Here is a 20,131-nt window from a genome sequence, read left to right on the forward strand (position 1 = left end):
CATTGTTTTGCTATGAATATTACAGTTTTTGCTGTTCCTTCTGAAGTCCCATCTCCCAGAGCCAGTTGATTACCTGAGACCTCACATTTGTGACCAAGCCATCATTTGCAGCACACTCAGTGGCTGTAGAGCTTTGTGTGGGGCAACTGGGAAGAGGCAACAATTCTCTTGGCAGGGAAATGACACAGCAGGATCTGAGGAGGCTCTCAGAGGCTTCAAGGTGTTGATATTTGGAAATCCAGCAGAAAACGGTTCCTTTTATTTAGGTGAGAACACTCCCCACTGAGAGCGTTGGATCCTCCTGGTTGCCTTTGAAGCAGCTTGTTTGGAGCTACTGGTGGTGTAAATTGACTGCGGTATCGTGAGCTCTGCAGTGACTGCAAGGACTCTCTGTAAGCAAGCAAGGAAACAAAGCCAGGAAGGCACCTAAGGGCCATATACCCCACCTCTCTCCTGCCACTTGCACTCCCATGTAACAGATCCCTTTATATGGTCATGGGACGGTGGAGACTTGCACCCCATATGGAAGAGAACAGCTGGGGTGGACCTGCACCCCACACCCAGCCCATTTCTGGGATGAGGTATGACTGACCAAATGTCTCTGGACAATCTGTCTTTAGAGAGGAAACTATCAGGGAAAGAAATTGTCACCTCTTCATGGAGGCTTGTGGGCACATCCAGGAGTTACACCCTGACTTCAGGGTAGGATGAGTGGGTTGGAAACAGCTTTTCAAGCCTTTTGGTCCTCACTGCTTCTACTGCTGATGTGACACTGAGGTTGTCTCACTAAACCACAAATTAGCAGGGCCAGAGGGTAAAATGTTGGCTTCACCACTGCACCCACCTTTACTGACACATGAAAACCAGCTGGAGGTAAGAGCTGGGTTCTTGTCAGGGGTGTGCGGGGGCAAAACTTTTCTTTCCTTTCTCCCCTTTTTCATCTCTTTTGCCTCCTGTGTGGTGAGGACTCAGTGTCACCAGTCCACATGATCTTTAGTAAGTCACGTCTTGAAATGCAGAGCAGCTTTGGGGGTCTGGGGGAATATTGCTCTCAAACTCAGTTATTAATTCTTGTGCAATGAAACCTCTGTGTTGTGTTGTGTCGTGTCTGTGTTCTGTTTGTCCCCCACCCACTCTCTCTGACAAATGTAATTCAGTGAACACAGATAGTCGAGAGAGCCTGTAAGGGATACTGTGCTGTTTAAGCTGGATCTGCATTTGAATAAGTAATTTGCAACTGGAAGGCAGGCATAAATTAATTGTTATTTGAATGACATGCTTACTTTCCTTTTTCTAAAAGCTGTAATTCTTTATGTTTGACTTTCAGGATTACTTTCTCCAAATCACACATCATGTATTGCAGTAACTCATCTCAAAGCCTAGCAGGGCTGAGTAGGATGAACACACATTTTACGCTCATTGCCATGTATTTAAATAACACTTGTCATCTTGTCTTCTTTGCTTTGAAATGAAAGCTTGGAATGAGATGCATTTGGACTGGAAAGACCAAACATTCACAGGAGATATTTGTGGATGGTGGAGAGGAAAGGAGAGGAAGATCCCTCAATTTGACAGCACTTGGGCACTTATGTCTGGTGGATGAGAAGAGGCAGGAAGGGTCTGCAGTTGTACTGTCCCCACAGAAAACTTAACATCATTGGTGTTTTCATAAGGTGGATGTCTTTGAAGTAATTTTTAACACGGGCTGCTTATCAGCACATTTTACAATGTGATATTTGTCTTTGGAAAATACCATGTCCCCAACAAGAGCCCATACCCAGGGAGCCCAGGAAAGGAGATGCTGCTGACTGACATTGAGACATGTCAAAGAGAAAAGTTATTTTGGGCTTTGCTTATGAAGTGTGCGCCAAACTGTGCTCATGTTGCAACACTGATACCCCTTTGGCACAGAGACCCCCAGGGACCGGGGTGGGGGACGTTATCCGCTGTGCATATTTGCTGTTCCATGCTGGTATCAATCACCATGGCAGTGGCATGTGATGGGTTTCATGAAGTGGAACAAGTGTCCTGCACAAGGGGCTGTTTTGTCTGCATAAGTTAAAAACAGCTTGAGATGGCTCAGAGATTTATCCTTTTTTGCACTGACTGGAGAACATGGGAGGAAGGTGATGCTTTGGCTTTGTTTTGCCTGCAAGCCCACCAACCCTTCAGCTTGGGGGGGATGCAGAGGAGCCTGCATGGGTACTGTCCTGAGACCCCCATCCTCCAGCTTGTTGGGGGCTGCAAAGGCATCTCTCTGCCATATTAAGGCCTTGCTGCTTGGCCACGGCTACAGGGAGGGGTGCCAGCTGCCTTTTCCAGCTTCTCTGGCATTTCAGGAATGCAGGTCACTCACTGAAGCTACATTTCAAAGCCTTTAACCCTTTGGTTGGCTGCATCCCACATGCCTGAATGTGGCCACCAGGCTGGTGCTGGGGCAGAGAGTGGCACAGCTGAGGGGAGCTAGTGCCCCCCTTGTATCCGAGCACACCAGGAGGTCTCAGCTTGGCAGCACAGAGGAAGTGTCCGCCAAAGCATCCAAATCACACAGGACCATGTTTCTGGCTGGTGGGATGTTGCGGGTCCCCATGCATCTCCTTTTTTGCAATTCATGCTCCAAGATGTGCAGCTTGCAGGGCCCATTGCCTTGCAGCTTTAAATTACTTGTGTAATGGTGCAAATGGTTCATTTTGGGTCGGGTACATACCCTTGTATCTGGCCAGGTGGGAAGCACCAGGAGGTGATGCTCCATTTCTTCAACATCACCGTTTTAGGGAGAGATCCCTCTGCAAATGCTTTCAGGTTTGCTTCCTTCTCTAGTAGATTTTTTCCCCTGAGAAGGCTGATCTGAGGTCCTCACCACCCCAGCAGAACCTTCTGGAGAACAGTTTCAGTCTCTGGACATGGTGTTATAGTATTGCTGTAGTACTGTGTTCCTCCCTCCTGTACTACATTGTGTAGGTTACAGAAATCCTCTCTGACAGCCGTTGCATGGATTTCAGAAGGGATTTCGCCCACTCAAACTCAAGCTATTGTGTTTCTTTGTATAAAACTGTTAAGGAGAGAGATTGTATTAATTCAGACGTGCACCAAGTGGGCTTGTTTCTGCTCTTGCTAAAATCTGTGTGAGTTTCCTGATTAAATCTCTGAAACCACAGGAGACCTTTCAGCAATGTACTTTTGAGTTCCACTGGTGCTTTAAATTAAATTTACAGTGATACCAAAGATAGGAATTTGTCATCTAAAAACTCATGTGTGCTGTGGATGTTTACATCCAGTCTCCAGATGTGTTTGTCAGGTCAGCATGGTGGCATTAAGAGGCTGTGTGACAAATAAGCAGCATGATTAATGGCTTACTCCTCCCAGTGCTCTATCCCCCTGCAAAAAGTTCAGCCCAAGTTTCAACAGAGCTGGGCAGGTCTGTGCTTGCGGCAGCAGCCTCTTCCCACGAGATGGTGCTCGGAGCATGCACGGCTGTGCCAGGATCGCATGGGCTGCTGCAGGCTGGCCGCAGGCTGGCCGCAGGCTGCCCCTCTTCTCCCAGTCACTAAACTTTCAACCTACAACGGCCCTCCAACTGCACATGAGGGCTTTTCTGAACTGCGAGCGATTGTGTCTCAGGTACAGCCACGTTTTGTGCTTCCCAGGTTAACGCAAGTATTAAAAAAAGGAGTTTTGCAAAATGCTGAGTCCTAATAGGAGGCCCCAGCATGGGGACAGGGTGTTGGGGTGCAGAGCAGAGCTATCGATCCAGTGCTGTGCTGGTGCCAAAGTGCAGGGGGTGAGATGGTTTTGCGGGCAGCTGCCCCCGTGTTCAGGAGCTGGTGGGGCTTGGGAGAGCCAAGTTGATGTCTCTGCTTTGCAGTGATGCCTGCACCCGGGCAAGCTGCTTATGCCTCGAAAAGGAATATACACAGGTGTATGCTCCTCTGCTGTAGGCACAGACACCTCCTTTTTCCTGTCCTTTTTCCTCTGTCATCTCTTCAGTGCAGCATGTTTCAGGATTGTCAGCCATTAATGGAGATGCATATGGGGAATGCCTAGTGGTGGGGACCCAGCTGGAGGTGCAGAAAACTCCTGTACATGGAACTCCTGCTCTGAGATAGCCTTGGAGTGGAAAACTGCCTCAGTTCTGTATTTTAAACTATGTGAGTATTTCAGGTCGGGGCAGATTGCTGTTGCACCATATAGATCTGGGGTTGCCTCTGCATCCCCACATGTCTGAGTAGATCTTGTCCCTAGTTTAGAGTTTAAGCCAAGCCCTTGAGTATCCCCAAGTCCCCCAGTGTGCCCTGATAGCTCTTGTGACCAAATGTCCACATGCCTCTTGCTTTCTACCCTAGCAAAGCATCCTCCCTGAGTTGGCCCCACCATCCCTCATGTCTGCCTCCCCTTCTTTAAATGCCTGCTGAAGTCCCACTTTCTCCCCAAAACCCATGTGAAATAGGCTGTCTTTGCCTGAGCTTGCCTGGCAACATGGGGATGGAGGATTAGCTAGGCAGGGGAGCAGGGAGCTGATAGACAGGGAGGCAGCCACTAGGGCTGGTGCTGGGAGCTGCATAAAAACATGATGTGTAGGAGATGAATGCAGAAAGGAAAATTCATGGTTTACCCATGGCACTAGAAAAATAGATGCACAATACAGCAGACTGATGCTGGTGTTATCTCAGCGATCTCACTTTTGGCTTTGCTGGGGTTTGGTAGTGCCTGTTCTGGCTGCCGGTTTGTGGAGATGAGGATTTGTTTTCTGCTTGTAGAACACCACAGCCCATCACTGGGGCTGTGATGAATGGCAACAGCCCAGACCTTGAGAAGGTGCTGGTGTGCTCCGTGCCACTGCTGTGGCTGCCAGATGGCAGTGGTGGCAGCTGATTCCTCTGGTGCAGACCCAAGTTTAGAGTTTGGTGCTTGTCTTATGCTGGAGCATCATCAGCTGTAACACAGGTCCTGAGTGTAAGAACGTATTCCTCCAAAGGCAAGTGTGCAGCAATTCTGTCCCTCTTCTCCTCCCTTTTATCACTCTGGCAAACTTTGTCATTCCATAAATCTTGCAGCAAGTGAATATATATTTCTTTCCTAATTGCCAATGAAAAAGCTGAGTGCAGGGTTGGCCACCTTCCTCTGCAGAGCTGCCCTGGCGGTTTAATCTAGTCTGCGGGGGCTTTGCTGTCTCGCATGGTACCCGTGTAAATCAAGATACCCCATGGTGCAGAGCCCAGCACTGCACCAAAGTCAAGGTAGATTCTGTCTGAGCAGTTACTTTGATCCCTAAGGCTGGATCTCATCAAAGACTGAGATGAGGATTGTTTGACAACACCTATTTTCCATTAGCAATGTTGACAGCATTAATTATATTCTGATGCTTTAATTCTTTATTATTGAAATCACACATCAGTGATAGTCATTATTTTGCAAGGGGGTTGATGTTATGCTAATCAGCGTGCAATTAACTGGGTCATCCCACTCATTTTTTTGGCTGTGGGCACAACACTACTGCTCTTGTACTGGAGTCTCTGTGGTCTGCCAAGATTTATTTTAAACAAACATGAGCAAGCCAGAATTTCTGAGCCAGCTTTTTTAGGACTCTTGGGTGCAAGTTATGTGAAAATATTTATCTCTGTTGTATACTGTTTAACATCTTCCTTGGTTACTAATGGACTGGAAAGGACTTCATTGTCCTCAAGTGATACAACTACATCATCTTGCTGCTTTGCAAAATCAGAGCAAAAATGTTTGTGGGAATCTTCTGTCCTTTCTTTGTCATTATTAACTGTCTTGTGCTCTCTGTTTTGGAAAGAGCTGGTGCCTGTCTTGGGATTTTTTATGTTTGTGCTGAACTTTAAAGATCTTCTCTCTGTTAGTCCATCACATTGTGGTGTTCTCTGTTCTCATTACTACAGGTACAGTCCCCAGATCACAAGGAATGGAGCAAAAGCGCAGGCTGGCAACCATGAGGTGAAGATTAAAGGTCCGGAGCCAGTGATTAGCCAGATTATTGACAAGCTGAAACACATCAACCAGGTTTGTTGTAGACATGCCAGCAGGGATGTCTCCGGAGTGGGTGGTTTCCAAATCAGTTTGGCCTCCCTTGCACTCTCTCTGGGCTCAGACAGACATCCCTGGTGTCTCCATCTGCAGCAGCTCTGGGAGCCCTGTGTGCAGAGCTGGTGCTGGCCTGGCCCTACACAGCACCAGTCCCAAAGGGCACACAGGGCCAGTCCTGTTGGATGCCTGCTGGTATGGTTCTCCATGGTGCATCCTCCCAGGACTCAGCCTGTACCTGGGTCATGTGAAGATGCATGGCTGCGGTACAAGAATGTTTCTGCTGGGCATGCCCTTAGCAGTGGAGGTCCAGGAAAGATGGAGCTGATTGGGTGCTCCTGAGCATGATGTGCTGGCAGGGGGTCAGGTGGCATGTACCTGATGTTCCCTCTGATAGGAGGAGCTCCTTTTGGCATTGCTCATGGCTGGCAATAAGGGTCACTTTTTTCTTTGCTGTATCTCCCTGGGCATTCACTCCCAGTTGGTAATGGGATAAGTTACTGTTGAATGGGGAAATGGCAGAACTGGATGAGATCCTTTCTGCTGGGGAGGAAGCTTCCTTCCCACTGCCTCAGACCTGGCATCCTTCCTGGGACAAGCGGTATCTTGTCTCTACCCATTATGTCACACCAGGCTAGGTCTATGAACAAGCCCTGCTGCTGCCAGGGAGGAGTTAGGTGGCAGCTCTGCACAGCGTTCGGCTTGTGGCTGAATCTTCCCCAGCACTGCCTTAGGCCAGTGGGGCTGGGGTCTGGCTCTGGACTCTGCTCTCCCCTCTGTGTCACTGAGTGTGGATGTCACAGTAACCTGTAGAGGGGATGTTTTTCATAGGCAGATAGCTTGGACTTGCTGCTTTGCTAGGACACAGCACTGGGACCTCACAGGGCAAATCCTCAGGTGGTAATGCTGTTAACGCAGCTGAGCTGCCCCGTCTCTCCTGAGAGAGCTCTTTCCAGTGGGGACCTTGCCGATGGTCGCTCTGGTACGAAGCTCTGGGCAGCTGTGTATTCCTGGGGCTAAGCCCAGCTTTGCTTCCAGACCGGGTGGGCTGTGAGGGCGGCTCTGTTTGGAGTTGCTGGCTTAGCAACTTTTCTGCTAACCTCTGCTTTCCTGCTCCCTCAACTGCCAGGGACTGTTTTCACAGCCATTCCCAGTTTAACCCCCGTGCCCTCCAACACAGGCATGCCTCATTAGGTGCTGCCTGGGAGCAGGATGCAGCGCGGGATTCAGGGTCCCCAGGAGCACCCCACAATGCAGGAGCTGCCATGGGCAGCAGCCCTACAGCTTGCTCTGGCTTCCCACACACTCCCCGTGCTGAGCCATCTGCCAACAGCCCATAATTATTAGAAGGGGAAAAGCGGGAGGAATAGCATAATCAGCTCCCTATTAAATGGGGTAGAGGGCAGGCTTCAACCTGCAGGTGATAATGATATTTTGCCGTTCACAGTGAGAAAGCTGCACTGAACAAAACATGGTTATTAGTGTACCTGAAACTGCTGACATAAAGTGGTTGTGAAATGCCGGCTGCCAGACTGGGTCAAGTTAGGTCTTTGCTGAACAGCTTGGGCTTCACAGTGGAGGTCCGTGGAGTGGGAGACCCTGGGTAAACACTTTTCAACTCAGCTGTTTGCAGCAGTGGAGTCTCTGTCAGCTGCCGCTCAGAGAAAAATTGTGGTAAGGGGGTGAATACAGTCAGCTTAGTCATGATCTCTTACAGAGAGGCTCACAGTATTGGGTTGGAATGTGTTATGGGGGCAAGTAAGCTGTTTTGGTTTGTACAGTGCAAATGTAAGAGCCTGAAAAATATTGAACACTCTTGTAAAGCTGTGTTTGAGAAAGAGGAGGAATTGAGAATAAAATCAGGAGAAAATGGGAAGTGATTTGTGCAAATTAGTTACGAAGCTTGCCCAGAGAAGCTGTAGCTGCCCCATCCCTGGAAGTGTTCAAGGCCAGGCTGGATGGGGCTTCGTCTAAGGAAGGTGTCCCTGCCTATGGCAGGGGATTGGAACTACATGATATGTGAGATCCCTTCCCACCCAAACCAATCTGTAATTCTATGATATGATTCTATTCCTGTGGAGGGTCTGTAGTCTATGTTCAGTAGCTTATATACCAGGAAAGTAACTGTGGAGGTTACTTAAATTTGGGATTTAGGATGTCAGAGCTTACCATCACACTTATTTTCTTGGCTGAAGGAAGTTTTGAGCTCTCTTTCACTTCTGGAATGCATCTTGATTGCCAAACAGTATTAAATGTGGAAGGAGCAGCAGCTCGATGAATTACAGTTGTGTCTTTCAGGTGTTGGCTTCAGATTTGGGAAAAACTGGGAAGTCCCAAGCTGGAGAGGGTTGAAAATCTCCTTATCCACCAAGCTAAGCCAACAGTGGCTTTTAAGGATTTTTAAACATCCAGATCCTCCGGAGAAAAGACCATCTTTGCGGTGCTCAGAGCTGTAAACTAGATTCCCATGTGACTACCTGTAAATTGTGAATCTTATACAATGTTGTGACTTCCTCCCAGTGTGTTGTGTTAGAGATACAGCCTGGATTTTGTGGTGTGGGCAGACTCAAGAACCATGCTGTTTGGTACAATTTTCATAGAGGTCCATAGCTTTTATTTTTACTTGGAGATTTTTGCTAAAAATCTGTAATTTGCTGATGATTTGACTTTGCTTTTATTCCAGGATGCTTATGCTGCTGGCAGTGTCGGTTCTTTCAGTGTTGTGTGTACAAATTGTGCTTGCTCTTTAGTTCGTGTCTTCTCAAACCTAATTTGGGTAAATATACACACATTCACATGAGAAATTCTCATCAAACGTTTGCTCTTTGAAATGAGAATGGGGTTTGTGCATTAGCATTAAACCCATGGGGATTGAAAGAAGTAGAGAAAACCTAACCCAGAGAGAAGGGGAAGGGAAAGTGCTCCAGACTGTAATTTTTGATTTGAGCATCCATCAAGCTAAAATAAATAAATTAATAAAGCACAGTGCCCGAGTTGTGTGCTGTCTCAAGTCAGCCCTTTCTGGATGAGTCCCCCTCAGTGCTGCCTATTGTCTTGGTTTGAAAGACAGGTGTCTGCTAAGGAAAGGCAGGATCCACCCTTGGAATGGCAGATGCGACCCCTCTTCCCTCCCAGTTATTATAATTTTGAAATCAAGGGGCTTTAAGGCAAAGATGCAGGAAATAGGAATAACAGTTCTTTACTATTATATATGTGTATAACCAGTCAAACAAACAACAATAACTATGGCAGTAACAGCAAACAATCACAAACCCAGTCCCAGCCTTCTCGGCTGTCCGGCCCTTTCCCCTTGGGTGCAGTTCCGGTCACAGCCGGCAGGGGCGCTGGCGGCTCCTGGTGAGCAGGGCAGGTGCGATGGTTCCCCCGCGGCTGCAGGGGGCGCTCCGGAGCGAGCTGGGGGAGCACACGGCACTGGTGCCCTGGGATCCCGGGAAGGGATGGAACAAAGGCTTCACAAAACCCTGGGCAGCCGATCCCGGTGTCCGGCCGGACCCTTGGGAACAGCAGGCTGGAACGGCAGGCTGGAACGGCAGGGACCAGCACAAATCCCGGGTGGCAGATGAGATGTATCCAAAGGGGGAAACCCCCGGAGGTCTGGGCAGGCAGGGCAAGCAGGGCTACAACGTAGCGAAGGCTCACAGCAACTGGGGGGGGGCGGGGCGGCCATGGTCTGGCTCCCAGTGGAGTGCACGGAAGGTGGGCTTGGGATGTCGGGGTTTGTCCAGCAGAAGGAAAAAGCAGCCGAAGAAAGCAGCCTCCCTCTCTGTCCAAACTCCGGGGACAGACTGTCCCCACACCCAGGTGAAACAAGAGTAGCCAGATGCACCCCACCCCCACTGGGTAGGTCTTTGTTTTTCTTAAGTACCCAGCCATTTGTCCCGCAACATGTTTAGGGAAAATTCCTTTAACAGAAAAAAAAAAAACAAACCAGGAGAACTCCTGAAACCCCAACACCTATTCATCACATCAGACCATTTTTGTTTCACCCAAATGTGTGATTGTGGCTGATGGTACTTTTTGTGCATTGGTGGATGAGATGGTTTATTATTGCCATATTGGAATTTTTTTCCTCCAGTTCTGTTAGATGCCTACCAAGTTTTGATTTGAGTTATTTTTGTTGTGTGCCCAGAGGCATGAACAGTCCATCCATAAATATTAGCATTGTTATCTCAGCTGGGAGGCTAAGGGTCACCTTCAGGAAAATGAGTTGGAATTGGTTCCTAACTTTTATATCCCAGAGTGGATGGGGGTCTGTTTCCAGCTAGAAGGGTTTTCACTCATCCTGTAAGTGAAACTATATTGAAACTGAAAAGTTATTCAGTGTCAGCACAGGGTCTTGCTCAGTTTTTTTGTGGCTTGGTAACACCCCCAGGCAGAAAGCTGTGTGCAGGGTGAGCTATTTCCTCTGGTCACTCCATTTTCCTCCGACCACGGGGACGTTTGAATGGCTGACAGATGGGGACGAGCTTCAGGTTTTAACAGCTATGGAGGTGGGAGGTGTGGTGTCACATGTTCCATGTCCTGGGAGCTCTGCCATGCTGGTGAGCTCCCGTTGATCATCCTCTTCCATGGAAGGCTCTGGAGAGAGGACCTGAATGATGCTGGTGTAAGGATTCAGCAGGGATCTGTGGTACCAAACTGGCTGATGTGACAGTCTTGGTCCTTCCTCCTGTCTCTGTCTGTCCTGAAGTGATTTTTATGTCCTTTGCAGTGCCTATGGGGCTCTGACGCCATTCCACCAGATGCTTTACTTCATCCTTAATGCCATTACCTCTTAAGCTTGTGCTCAGTTGCAATCTCTTTTTATGCTTAGATAAATCCCGGTGTTTATCATAGTACTGTCTCAAGGAGGAAGAGCACAATTTTTTAAGAAAATGAGGGAAAAAACACACCAAAAATTAATAGTAAAATCCATAAAAGGAAACCTAGCTGCGGAAGATGTGTCTTTACAAAATTGAATGGCCTGGAAACATATTGTACATTTCCAGACACTCAGGGGCTCATTTAGAATATTTCAGATATACTGGAGTATGACAGTTCTTTGGTTTCCACATCAAACAATCTGTAATTTATTGCCCCATATAGGGACTATGTTTTTATCATATTGCATATTTTCTAGCCAGAAATCTAACTCCCATATAAGCTCTTGAAAAAATAAACCCTTTGGGGATAGGAATCCAGGCAATATGCTTTCACAGACCCTGAGAAACTGCCTTTGATTTATTTCCTTGGAAATAAGGGGAAGAAACAGTTTCTTGGAGTATTACAGCTGTTCCCCCAAGCAGGGTCTCACTGCCTTTCTTCACGTGCTCAATGTAAAAACCTGGGTCCTGCAGTGAGCCCCATGTGAAAGAGCTTCACGTTGCTCTTAGAGGGGTTTGCAGGAGGACAAGAACAACATTTAGAAGTTTTATGAGGCAGTAAAACACACAGATAGAGTTGGAAGGGGAAAAAAAAAAAAAAGACAGGAGGCCCAGAGGTGCGAAGGACCAAAGACAAAATAGACCTGAAGTTCACAAAAAAAAAAAGCACATCCTGGCATTTCCAGAGCCGTGCTTGAAGCTGGTTTGATCAACCAATAGATGTCCCATATTTGTTTGTAGGTTTAATGGGCTGCTCCCCGGCGGCCTGGCTGCTGGGAGAGGGCATGGTGGAGGTTGCCCAGAAGTTAATTTGGAAGGAAGCCAAAAGGTCACAACTTGATTGAATCAGATGTAAACAAAATAGGCCTGGGAATGGTGTGATGCTCTTCTGCCTGAGTTCTCTGCAACCTCTTTGCTCAAAATGCAGTGTGGTGGAGCACTGGCACCCAGTGAGGAGGGTCTGACCCCACCATGGGGAGACAAGTTCGGGTGACAAAGGGATCCAGACACCACTCAGGGCACACAGGGAAATACAGAGTTTATTATGGGAGAGCCTGGGGAGCTGGGGACTTTTCAGGAATAAATGTCCCCTTCAGAAAAATCCATTACTTTGATGGATTTGGTGAAATAGAGTTTCCCTGTGCCTGCTAGGCTTTCTGAGGTTTATTAGTCCCACTGTATTTTAATTCCCCAATCAGATGAAGCTGCGTAATAATTAGAAAAATGTGCAAAGTGCCAGATTGTTAAATAATGCAACGCACAATACTAATCACTTCAAAATCCAATATTTAAATTGCACCAAAGCAAGTAGTTTTTGACTCATTTTCCACCTTTAATAAGTTAGCACTACAATGTCTGAAGTATTGTACATATGCAATATAATCTATCAAGTCCTCAAAGGAAATGTCAATAAATACAATAATTACTTGGACACACCTTTTGCTCATCATTATTAAACAGTTTGTAACAATTAAAATATTAAAACCACATGCTGTTAAAAAGCAACCAGACATTGCATTTATTTCTTACTAAGGCTATTAAATGAAATGACGTAAGATTTTTATTTTAATGATAAATATGCTTTAGAATGGATCAGTTAATTCTTCTTTAGTGCACAAAATAATCTACAGCTCCACCGAGTCTAGGCCTGGTATTTAAGTACTAATTCCATTGTTCTTTTAGCTGTGCCCTGGCTCCCATTAACACACCAGGTAAATGCTCTCCCACTCTGTATGCAAGTGGTACTAACAGGATTTTGCCAGGACAGTTGAATCAGGGGAAGTGTGACCCTCGGTAATGAGAATGTAATTAAATCTGAAAGTATCTGACTGTCAGGTGACTTTTCAAACCTGAACCCCTATTTCCCTGCCCGCAGCAGGCATCACCTGCCTGGACCCTGTGGCAAACCTCCAGGTTTATCAGGATTGTTGAGGGAATGCTGTATCCACACTGAGTTTTTTTTAAACAACCAGAGATTGATTGTACCTGGTGTGTTTGTGTGCCTGTTTTCAAACAGAGGTGTATACTGGAGTGGTCTTACACATGTGAAGTGTTTCAACTTTCTCCCTGTGGCTTCAGCTCCAGCAGGAGTCAGGTGCTTCAGGTGTGTCCTGCAGGGACCATCCTCTAAACAATGTTGTGGAAATCAGCTGTGGAAAAAACCAAATCAACACCTTTAAAGGAGATTAATTTGCTTTTGTGTCCAGAACATGCAGCGAATGCACAGCAGTGCCTTAAAACAAACACCAGATATCCTGTACCAGAGCTGAAGTTTATCCTGTTGTGGAGGAAACAAACTTGAAGGAATCCTTGTGCAGCAAAACCCGGTGTAAGTGGAGGTGTTGATAGCAGATTATCAGCTAATTACAGTTATTCTGGGTCTGGTTAATTGTATCAGGTGTCGCCTTGTGCTGTGAGTCAGGCTGTAATTTATTCAGTAAATGTCTGAGGTAGGTGTCCTCCCTCATGGGCCCAGTAACAAAGGACACAGATCTCTGGTGTTAGTGGGATGTTAGGTAGTTTCCTCATGTTTTTCTCTAAAATTTCACTTAACATCAAGGTTTTTAAAATGTGGTCCAGACTGAGGGGGGACTGGGATTCAAAGAGCTAATCTTCATTGTTCAGAAGGTAACCTTAGTCTTCTTGGCTGCAGAAAAAATCCAGTTGCTTTTGTTCCCAAGAAAAAACCTTGATAACAATAATGTTACCTTTGATTCCAGTTTGAGGTGGTGTAAGACTGCTTAGTGATGATGTTCTCAGGGGCAGGAGGAAAAGGCAGCGCTGTCAGACCTGCTCAGAGAGGGACTGCTCTGACAGGAATTTCCTTCTCCAGCCCTGGGCTGTGCTGTGGTAATGTGGTGCTCAGCTGTGGAATGATGTACAGGCAGCGTGACAAAAATGTCTGTGAGATTCCCACTCCACCCTGAGCTGTTACACAGGCCAGGCAGGTTGGAGCTGGGGATTTCCCCAGTGCAATTCTGCCACTTCACCCAAGCCTTGTGTTTGCAGGGGGAACAAGGCACACTTGTGGCAAGTATTTTCTCTGTGCTGGCAAACCTTGTTCCCAGTCAGTGAGACCCTTTTGACCTGATTGCATTGGGACAGGTGTAAGTACCCCTCATGGCTCAGGAAGACTCTTGGTTAATGCTGTTGCTCATTAAACTTCTTAGCTTGGTTTTGACCTGTAGCTAGCTGCAGAGACTGGGTTGTATTTTCATGCTTGTGCTGCTGGAGTCCATGCAATGAGAGATGGCCCTTGCAGCTCATCAGACTGTGAGCAAAGAGAGAAGTTTAGGTTGCAGCAGGATTTGCCTGTGGCCTTGCTTAGCTGTATTGCAAGGGAGTGATATTTAAGAGAAGGAAATGTGCTTGGTTGAGGACATGTGTAAGAAGATGCTGCTGATGCAGCAGGGTCAGCAAGGAAGTAGGAGGCAGCTGGCAGAGGGTGTTCGAGCCATCAACAAATACCGTGATGGGCAGAAAGTTACCTTTTATTTTTGTCAGGAACCCTTGAATGCCTCCTGCCTATGGGTGGGGAAGCAGTTTACTGACCTTTCTCTGCAGCACATAAGAATCTAAAAGCTGAGGGTGAGACTCATATAGGTGCATTTCAGGGCTTCCTTTGCGAGTGTTGTGACTCACTGGGGGAGGGTATAAAGTCACCAGCTTTGAACTTAATTTAAAGACTGAGTTGCTTCAGCTGTTCAGTTGGTGTCTGTGCATCTGTGTGTGGGAGAACCACACCAGGCAGGGATCCTCCTGCCTCCAGCTCCAGAGGCCTGAGCCTTGCTGTTGGGTACATTCAGCATCAGTGATGAGTTGCACCCTGGTGTGTCAGCAGTGCCCATGCTGGAGCCTGGTTGGTTCCTTATCCTGTTGGTAGACTCATCCTAGGTGCCAATATTGACACTGGAAAATTTGTGTCCCTGAAGTTTTTTTGGTTTTTGCAAGCAGCATCTGTGCTCTGAACAAAGAGGAGAGCTAAGACCTTGCCCAGGAGGCAGTCCAGCCATCATCTATTAATTAGAGACCAGCTGCTTGATCCTGCCTAGCTAACAGGTTTGGAGGTGTTTGCCATGGAGTCTTCCTCCCCCTGCCTGATTTAAGTCTCTGCTAAAATCAACAGCTTGATAATTAACCCCACGCTGGGGTCGTCTTGTCTGATGGGAGATAACTGGCTTATAAGGCAGCTGTTCAGTTCCCTGGGAAGCTCTGTGGACCAGGGGACATCTATCAGAACTGCTTGTAGTCACTTGTTGGGCTTCCAGAGCCTTGAAGCAAAGTGAATGCAAAAGTAAAGCTTGGAAAGAGCAGCCCCCAGGAGGGCAGGATGCAGCCAGGGTGACTCAAGCTGGTGTTTTGGCAGAAACCTCTGTGCAACACAACACAGTGCACAAAAATACATGATTTGAGGAGTCCTTCTCCACTGGGAGCTTTTAGGGGAAAAGGAAAGTGACTGGGACAGGGGTCTGTGTTGCAGAAGGAGAAGTGGAGGAAAAAAATTCTTCCGGCCCAGCTCTCAGCTTGCTGTTTCCTACCTGGTGCCAAGGACAAGATGTTTGTCTCGCAGGCAGCCCTGCAGACGTCGCCAACAGCCAGAGAGCCGCCATGTGTGCCAGAGCCTGAGCCAAGAGGAAATCTCCCAGCTGTTCCAACCGGCTGAGCTGGGCAGGAGGAGGCTGTGGGACCCCCTGGCTGCTACACCCCCTGCCTGGGTCACCCTGATCCCCTCTACAGAACCATGGGGCTGTTTTAGCAGATGGCTCGAGGTGGTGTGAGACCTGCACGTCCTTTTAGGTGCTCTTGCATCCAGGGCACCTTCCATCCAGGCCATCCCTGCTCAAATGTCTGAAGGATGTGATGGCGATGAGGTGGTTGATTGCTCCACCTCTGCCCATTTTGTTTTGTTTCTTGTGCTTCTACTTTGGTTGTTGTCTCATGTTTCATCTTCTGGTGACATGCACTTTGGGCCTTCCTGAGCAGTGTTTGGATAGCAGAGTGGGGTTCTGCTCCAACATAATGAAACAAAATACGGAAAACATGGATAATAGCAGTGTCGGGTCCTGGCCCATGTAGGCTCCCACATCCCTTCTTCACTCAGCTGCCAATGCCCTGAGGGGTGGCTGCTTGAGAGGTGAAGAAATTGGTCCAGGTTCTCATGTCTTGTGATGCAGAGTGGGTGAAAAGGAGAGGGGTAGGAGACTGAGAAAGTTTGTGGGGAAAAGGAGCAGGGATATGATGCCAGAGGAAGAGCAGTGTGGAAAGGAGACAAGATAACCAGCCCTTGCAGGTAGCAAGAAGGGAGCATCTTTGCAAAACCTTTTCCACCACCCTTGACGGGTGTGGGTAGTTAATGTGCCTGATCAGCCCAGGCAAAGTGAAGAAGAGATGGAAGGGGGTGTTTGCAATAAGTAGCTGCATTCCTATGTTGCTTTTAGGGAAATGGTAGCTCATGGAAGTCTTTCTGATCCTGAGAGGAATTGGTCCAGGCAGACTTCAGCAAAGTGCTGAAGGCATCATCTACTGCCTAGTCCAACCACATGTTTGATGATTGGTCTAATGATTGGGTTTTTTGAGTTTGAGGGATGTCTGTGTTTGATGGAAGCAGATGCAGGAAGGGATGCTGAAGGTCCAGCAATAGTTAAGGCTTGGAAAGGCAAAATAGGAGAAGGGGCTGTAGCGGCTCAAAGAGGAAAGCAGTATTTCTCCAGCATTGGCATCGATGTGGGGCTCAGGGGATGAGCCAGAAGCAGACAGGGATTGCCCAGGACTCCATCAGGCTGGGCTGTACCCCTTAGCCCTGCTCGGCACCCGCACTGTCCTGTTCCTTCCTACTGCTGCACAAAAACAAGCCATAAATAGCTGGGGTGGAAGGGGAAGGAACTGGATATAAGGTGAATGAGCTGATCGTAAAGCCTGGGTAATCTCTTTTTCACATGTGCCTGGTGATGAATGAGCATTTGTTCAGGCCAGGGAAGTGACACCTCCCCTGCCTGGGGGACAGCAGGAGCTGGTCCCTGTGCCTGTCATGGTGCTAGCCAGGGCTTAACCTCCATGGGAGCATACAGTCCTGGGCATCAGCCTGCCCTCACCAAACCAGAGCAATCCATAATGCCTTGGCAGCCCCTTCTGCTGCCAAATGAGATTTATTGTCCAGTGCGAAATCATGTTAATTACTGCCAGCACTTAGGGGTCTTTATCTGTCTTCCTTTACCCATAGGGATGATGTCAGTTTGGATAGCTAATCTGGAATTAAGATGATGGTCCATAAAGTAGAGCCACCCTTTGGTCAATAAGTCACTGCTGTCACCATCTTCTTTGTGCTATAAGGAGAGTGACCAGGAAAAGTGACTTACTGGCAGCCAAGAGCATCTCCTCTGGAGCCTGTGAAGATAATAAAGTGGGTCCTGCTGTGCTGGTAAACCCCGACTGATGCATGGTAGGGATTTTTCCTATTCCAGGTATTTTGAGTGCTAGAATTAAAGACTAAAACATTTTTATGGCTAAGGAGCCACAATATAGGCTCAGAAGTATGGTTCACAACTTTAGTCACCCATCACCATGGCCTAGTGCAGAGCCCCAAAGTAGGAATGACTCAAGAGCAGTGTGTGGGGAGGGAATGCCCTTGCTCATGCTGTTCAGAGCAGGCAGGAGGTGCTGTCTGGGGCTTGGTCTGCTGAGTTCAGCTCCAGTAGCACAAACCTTGTGATGTCTCAAAGGATGCACCACAGGGAAATGCAGAATTGGCCTTTAGAGCAGCTGAGAAAATGGCCATGTCCAGCTCATCATTTTTCCAAGCACTGAAAATCACTTTTCCATCTCCAAAGTCTGCTTTCACTTTATTAACATTTGATTAGTGATCACTTTTTGTTCTGCTGAGCTTGAAATTGGAGTTCAGTGAGGAACAGGTTTCTTCTCTGCCATGTCTGTGCTACCAAGGTGCATCCAACTGGAAGGACCATAAGGAAACCACAATTCAGATGTTCTCCTGTCAAAATGGGTGGTTCTATCCATGGGCCAGCGCTGTCATCAGAAGAGCAGTGGTGTCTGCCGGTGTACACACACTCATGTGTTCACTCTTGGAAGACAGAAGTACAGATCCTGGTATTTAAAGATATTTTTAACGTGTTAAATATCCTTATTTTCGAATGGAGCTTGGTGCTTGGTGCCAGTGAACATTGAGTTTTTCTGTAATATGTGTTGCATTTTGTTGCTGCCCAAGAGGGAGAAGGCTTTCTGGAGCTTGTAAAGAAGCAATAAAAAAATTATGCTGTTGATGTTGCATTAAGTTTGTGTTTGTGCATACTCCTGTTCCACAAAGGTGTGTCTCCACAGAGTGGGTAAACCTAAGGCAGCGGGGAAATAGAAACGTGATGTGGAGGGCACCAGCAATCTCATGAGGGTTGGTTAAATAATAAAGTATTTGCTAATAAAAGATAATATTTTCCGTGCTATTTCCAGGGCTAATAAGCAGAGGAAGTGGAGAGGATAGATTCTGCTGTTGCATGCCTTTGTTTGATCAGGCCACCAAATTCAAAACACATGAGTTTTGAAAAAGTCCACAACTTAGCCTTATAAAATGGGTTCCTTTCCCCAGTTCTTGCTTGTGATCAGATAATGACCTTTGTAAGCAAAACAACCCCAGCTGTATTTCATAATGGGAATATACTTCTGTACATCATAATGAGCTGTTAACAGGGAACAGTATCGTGTGAAAATCTGCATGTTTCCCATGATGTTGCCCTGATTCAAAAGCCACACATAAATTATTTGGTATTGCAGATTTCAAGGTCAGGATTGGCCACATAAGATCTAGTTTTTCACCCCCAAAACCCAATGTTTTTAGCAGGATGGAATTTAAAATAGAAAAAACCTGATCTGTTGGGAATCTCAGGAGTTGTGTGAGAAGTATCTCAGCACTTGTGTCAGGTACTTGTGTGTGGCTGGAGTGGGTGACTGGAATGAAGGAAGGGGAAGTAATACCTTTGCTCCTCCAAAAGTCTTCCTTACAAGGCTCCTGAAGGAAGGCATCCTGAGCTTTTCAAGCAGTTGTGAGTTGGTGAAATTCATTGAGTTTTGTGAGGTTTCTAGCAGAGCCAGGAGCTGGTTTTCCCTGCTAGGTTGAGTTCCCAGGGTTCCCTTCCTGATGCCAAGCAGCACATGGACACATGGCTAGAGCCCCAGAGTCATTTGTGCACTGAGGCACTTTTTCTGCTGGATGTGAATACTTGATTATTAAGCATATATTACAATTCTGAATATTATTTTAGCTGCAAGTTCAGTCTCCATCCTCTCCAGCTTTTTAGGTTTGATCGTATTCCAGAGGCTTACTAAAAACATGCAAAGAATTTCAGCAAAACTCTCTGGAGCACTTTTTGTTAAATTCTTTCAGTCATGCAAGCTAAATTAAATGACAGCTCTGTCCACCAAAAGATTACAAATATCAATCAGCCTTCTCCCCTAAACTCATGAAGGAATTAAATGTTTTTCTAAAAGTCTTCTATTCCCCTTAATAATCTCTTTGGCTGTTCTCTTTACTTTATATATTTTTGAAGTGTGTTGAAAGGGATGATTTCTGCCCTAAAGGAGCACAGTGCTTGTAGCTTGCTGACAGTATTTAATCTGAATTTGTGGGCACAATTTTGGGTGTTGCTCAAATTGATATTTGCAATACTGCGGGCTTAGTTTCCAAAAGGACAAAACAGCTATTAAACTGCAGTCCAAGAAACACGATGCTGAGCTCTTTTCAGAGATGGGCGATTAATGGTAAAAACTATGTTGCAGCTCCCACTGTTTGTGTTGAAATTGGAAGAATAAGACCAGGTGGCTCAGTGGGCTGGTGGAATGGGGGGCTCTGAGTGAAGTGGTTGTAAAGAATGAGGAGTTAAAAAGATTTCAACATACAGTGGCCTGTCCAAGACAAGCTGAGTCATTACCCCATGTTGCTGCATCTGTTTTGTCTGTTCACTGTACAGTTATGAATAATTGTGTAAATCATGCCGGGATACCCTGGGGAGCTTTCTTTGCAGGAAGGCTCAGCACACCGTTCCCTTCTTCCTTGTGTTTTAAGCTGTAGGGAGACCACAAGACAAACCAAACAACAAAGATGTACATGGAAACCAGATGTGACTGCCCAGTGTCCCTTGGAGTCCCTCCTGCTGATGCCCTGGCACTGCCCACCCTACCTGTCCAGAGGGTCAGGGTTT

At 47.0% G+C, this 20,131-nt stretch overlaps 1 protein-coding gene across 12 annotated transcripts in view; it reads left to right on the forward strand.

Annotated features, from left to right (window-relative positions):
* GPC3 (glypican 3) overlaps positions 1–20,131 on the forward strand; it is a 166,412-nt gene that overhangs the window by 110,935 nt on the left and 35,346 nt on the right. For 6 of the 12 annotated variants that reach the window (XR_011150905.1, XR_011150906.1, XR_011150907.1 and 3 more), the window contains exon 6: positions 5,901–6,021. Coding sequence is in view for 8 of the 12 variants with exons in the window: in XM_069015178.1 (XP_068871279.1) it covers positions 5,901–6,021 (121 nt within the window). In the remaining 4 variants the exon portion in view is untranslated. The other 6 variants (XR_011150908.1, XM_069015179.1, XM_069015186.1 and 3 more) reach the window with 6 other exon arrangements.

Source organism: Aphelocoma coerulescens, chromosome 4A (assembly GCF_041296385.1).
Source record: "Aphelocoma coerulescens isolate FSJ_1873_10779 chromosome 4A, UR_Acoe_1.0, whole genome shotgun sequence".
In the NCBI taxonomy this organism is placed as follows: Eukaryota; Metazoa; Chordata; class Aves; order Passeriformes; family Corvidae; genus Aphelocoma; species Aphelocoma coerulescens.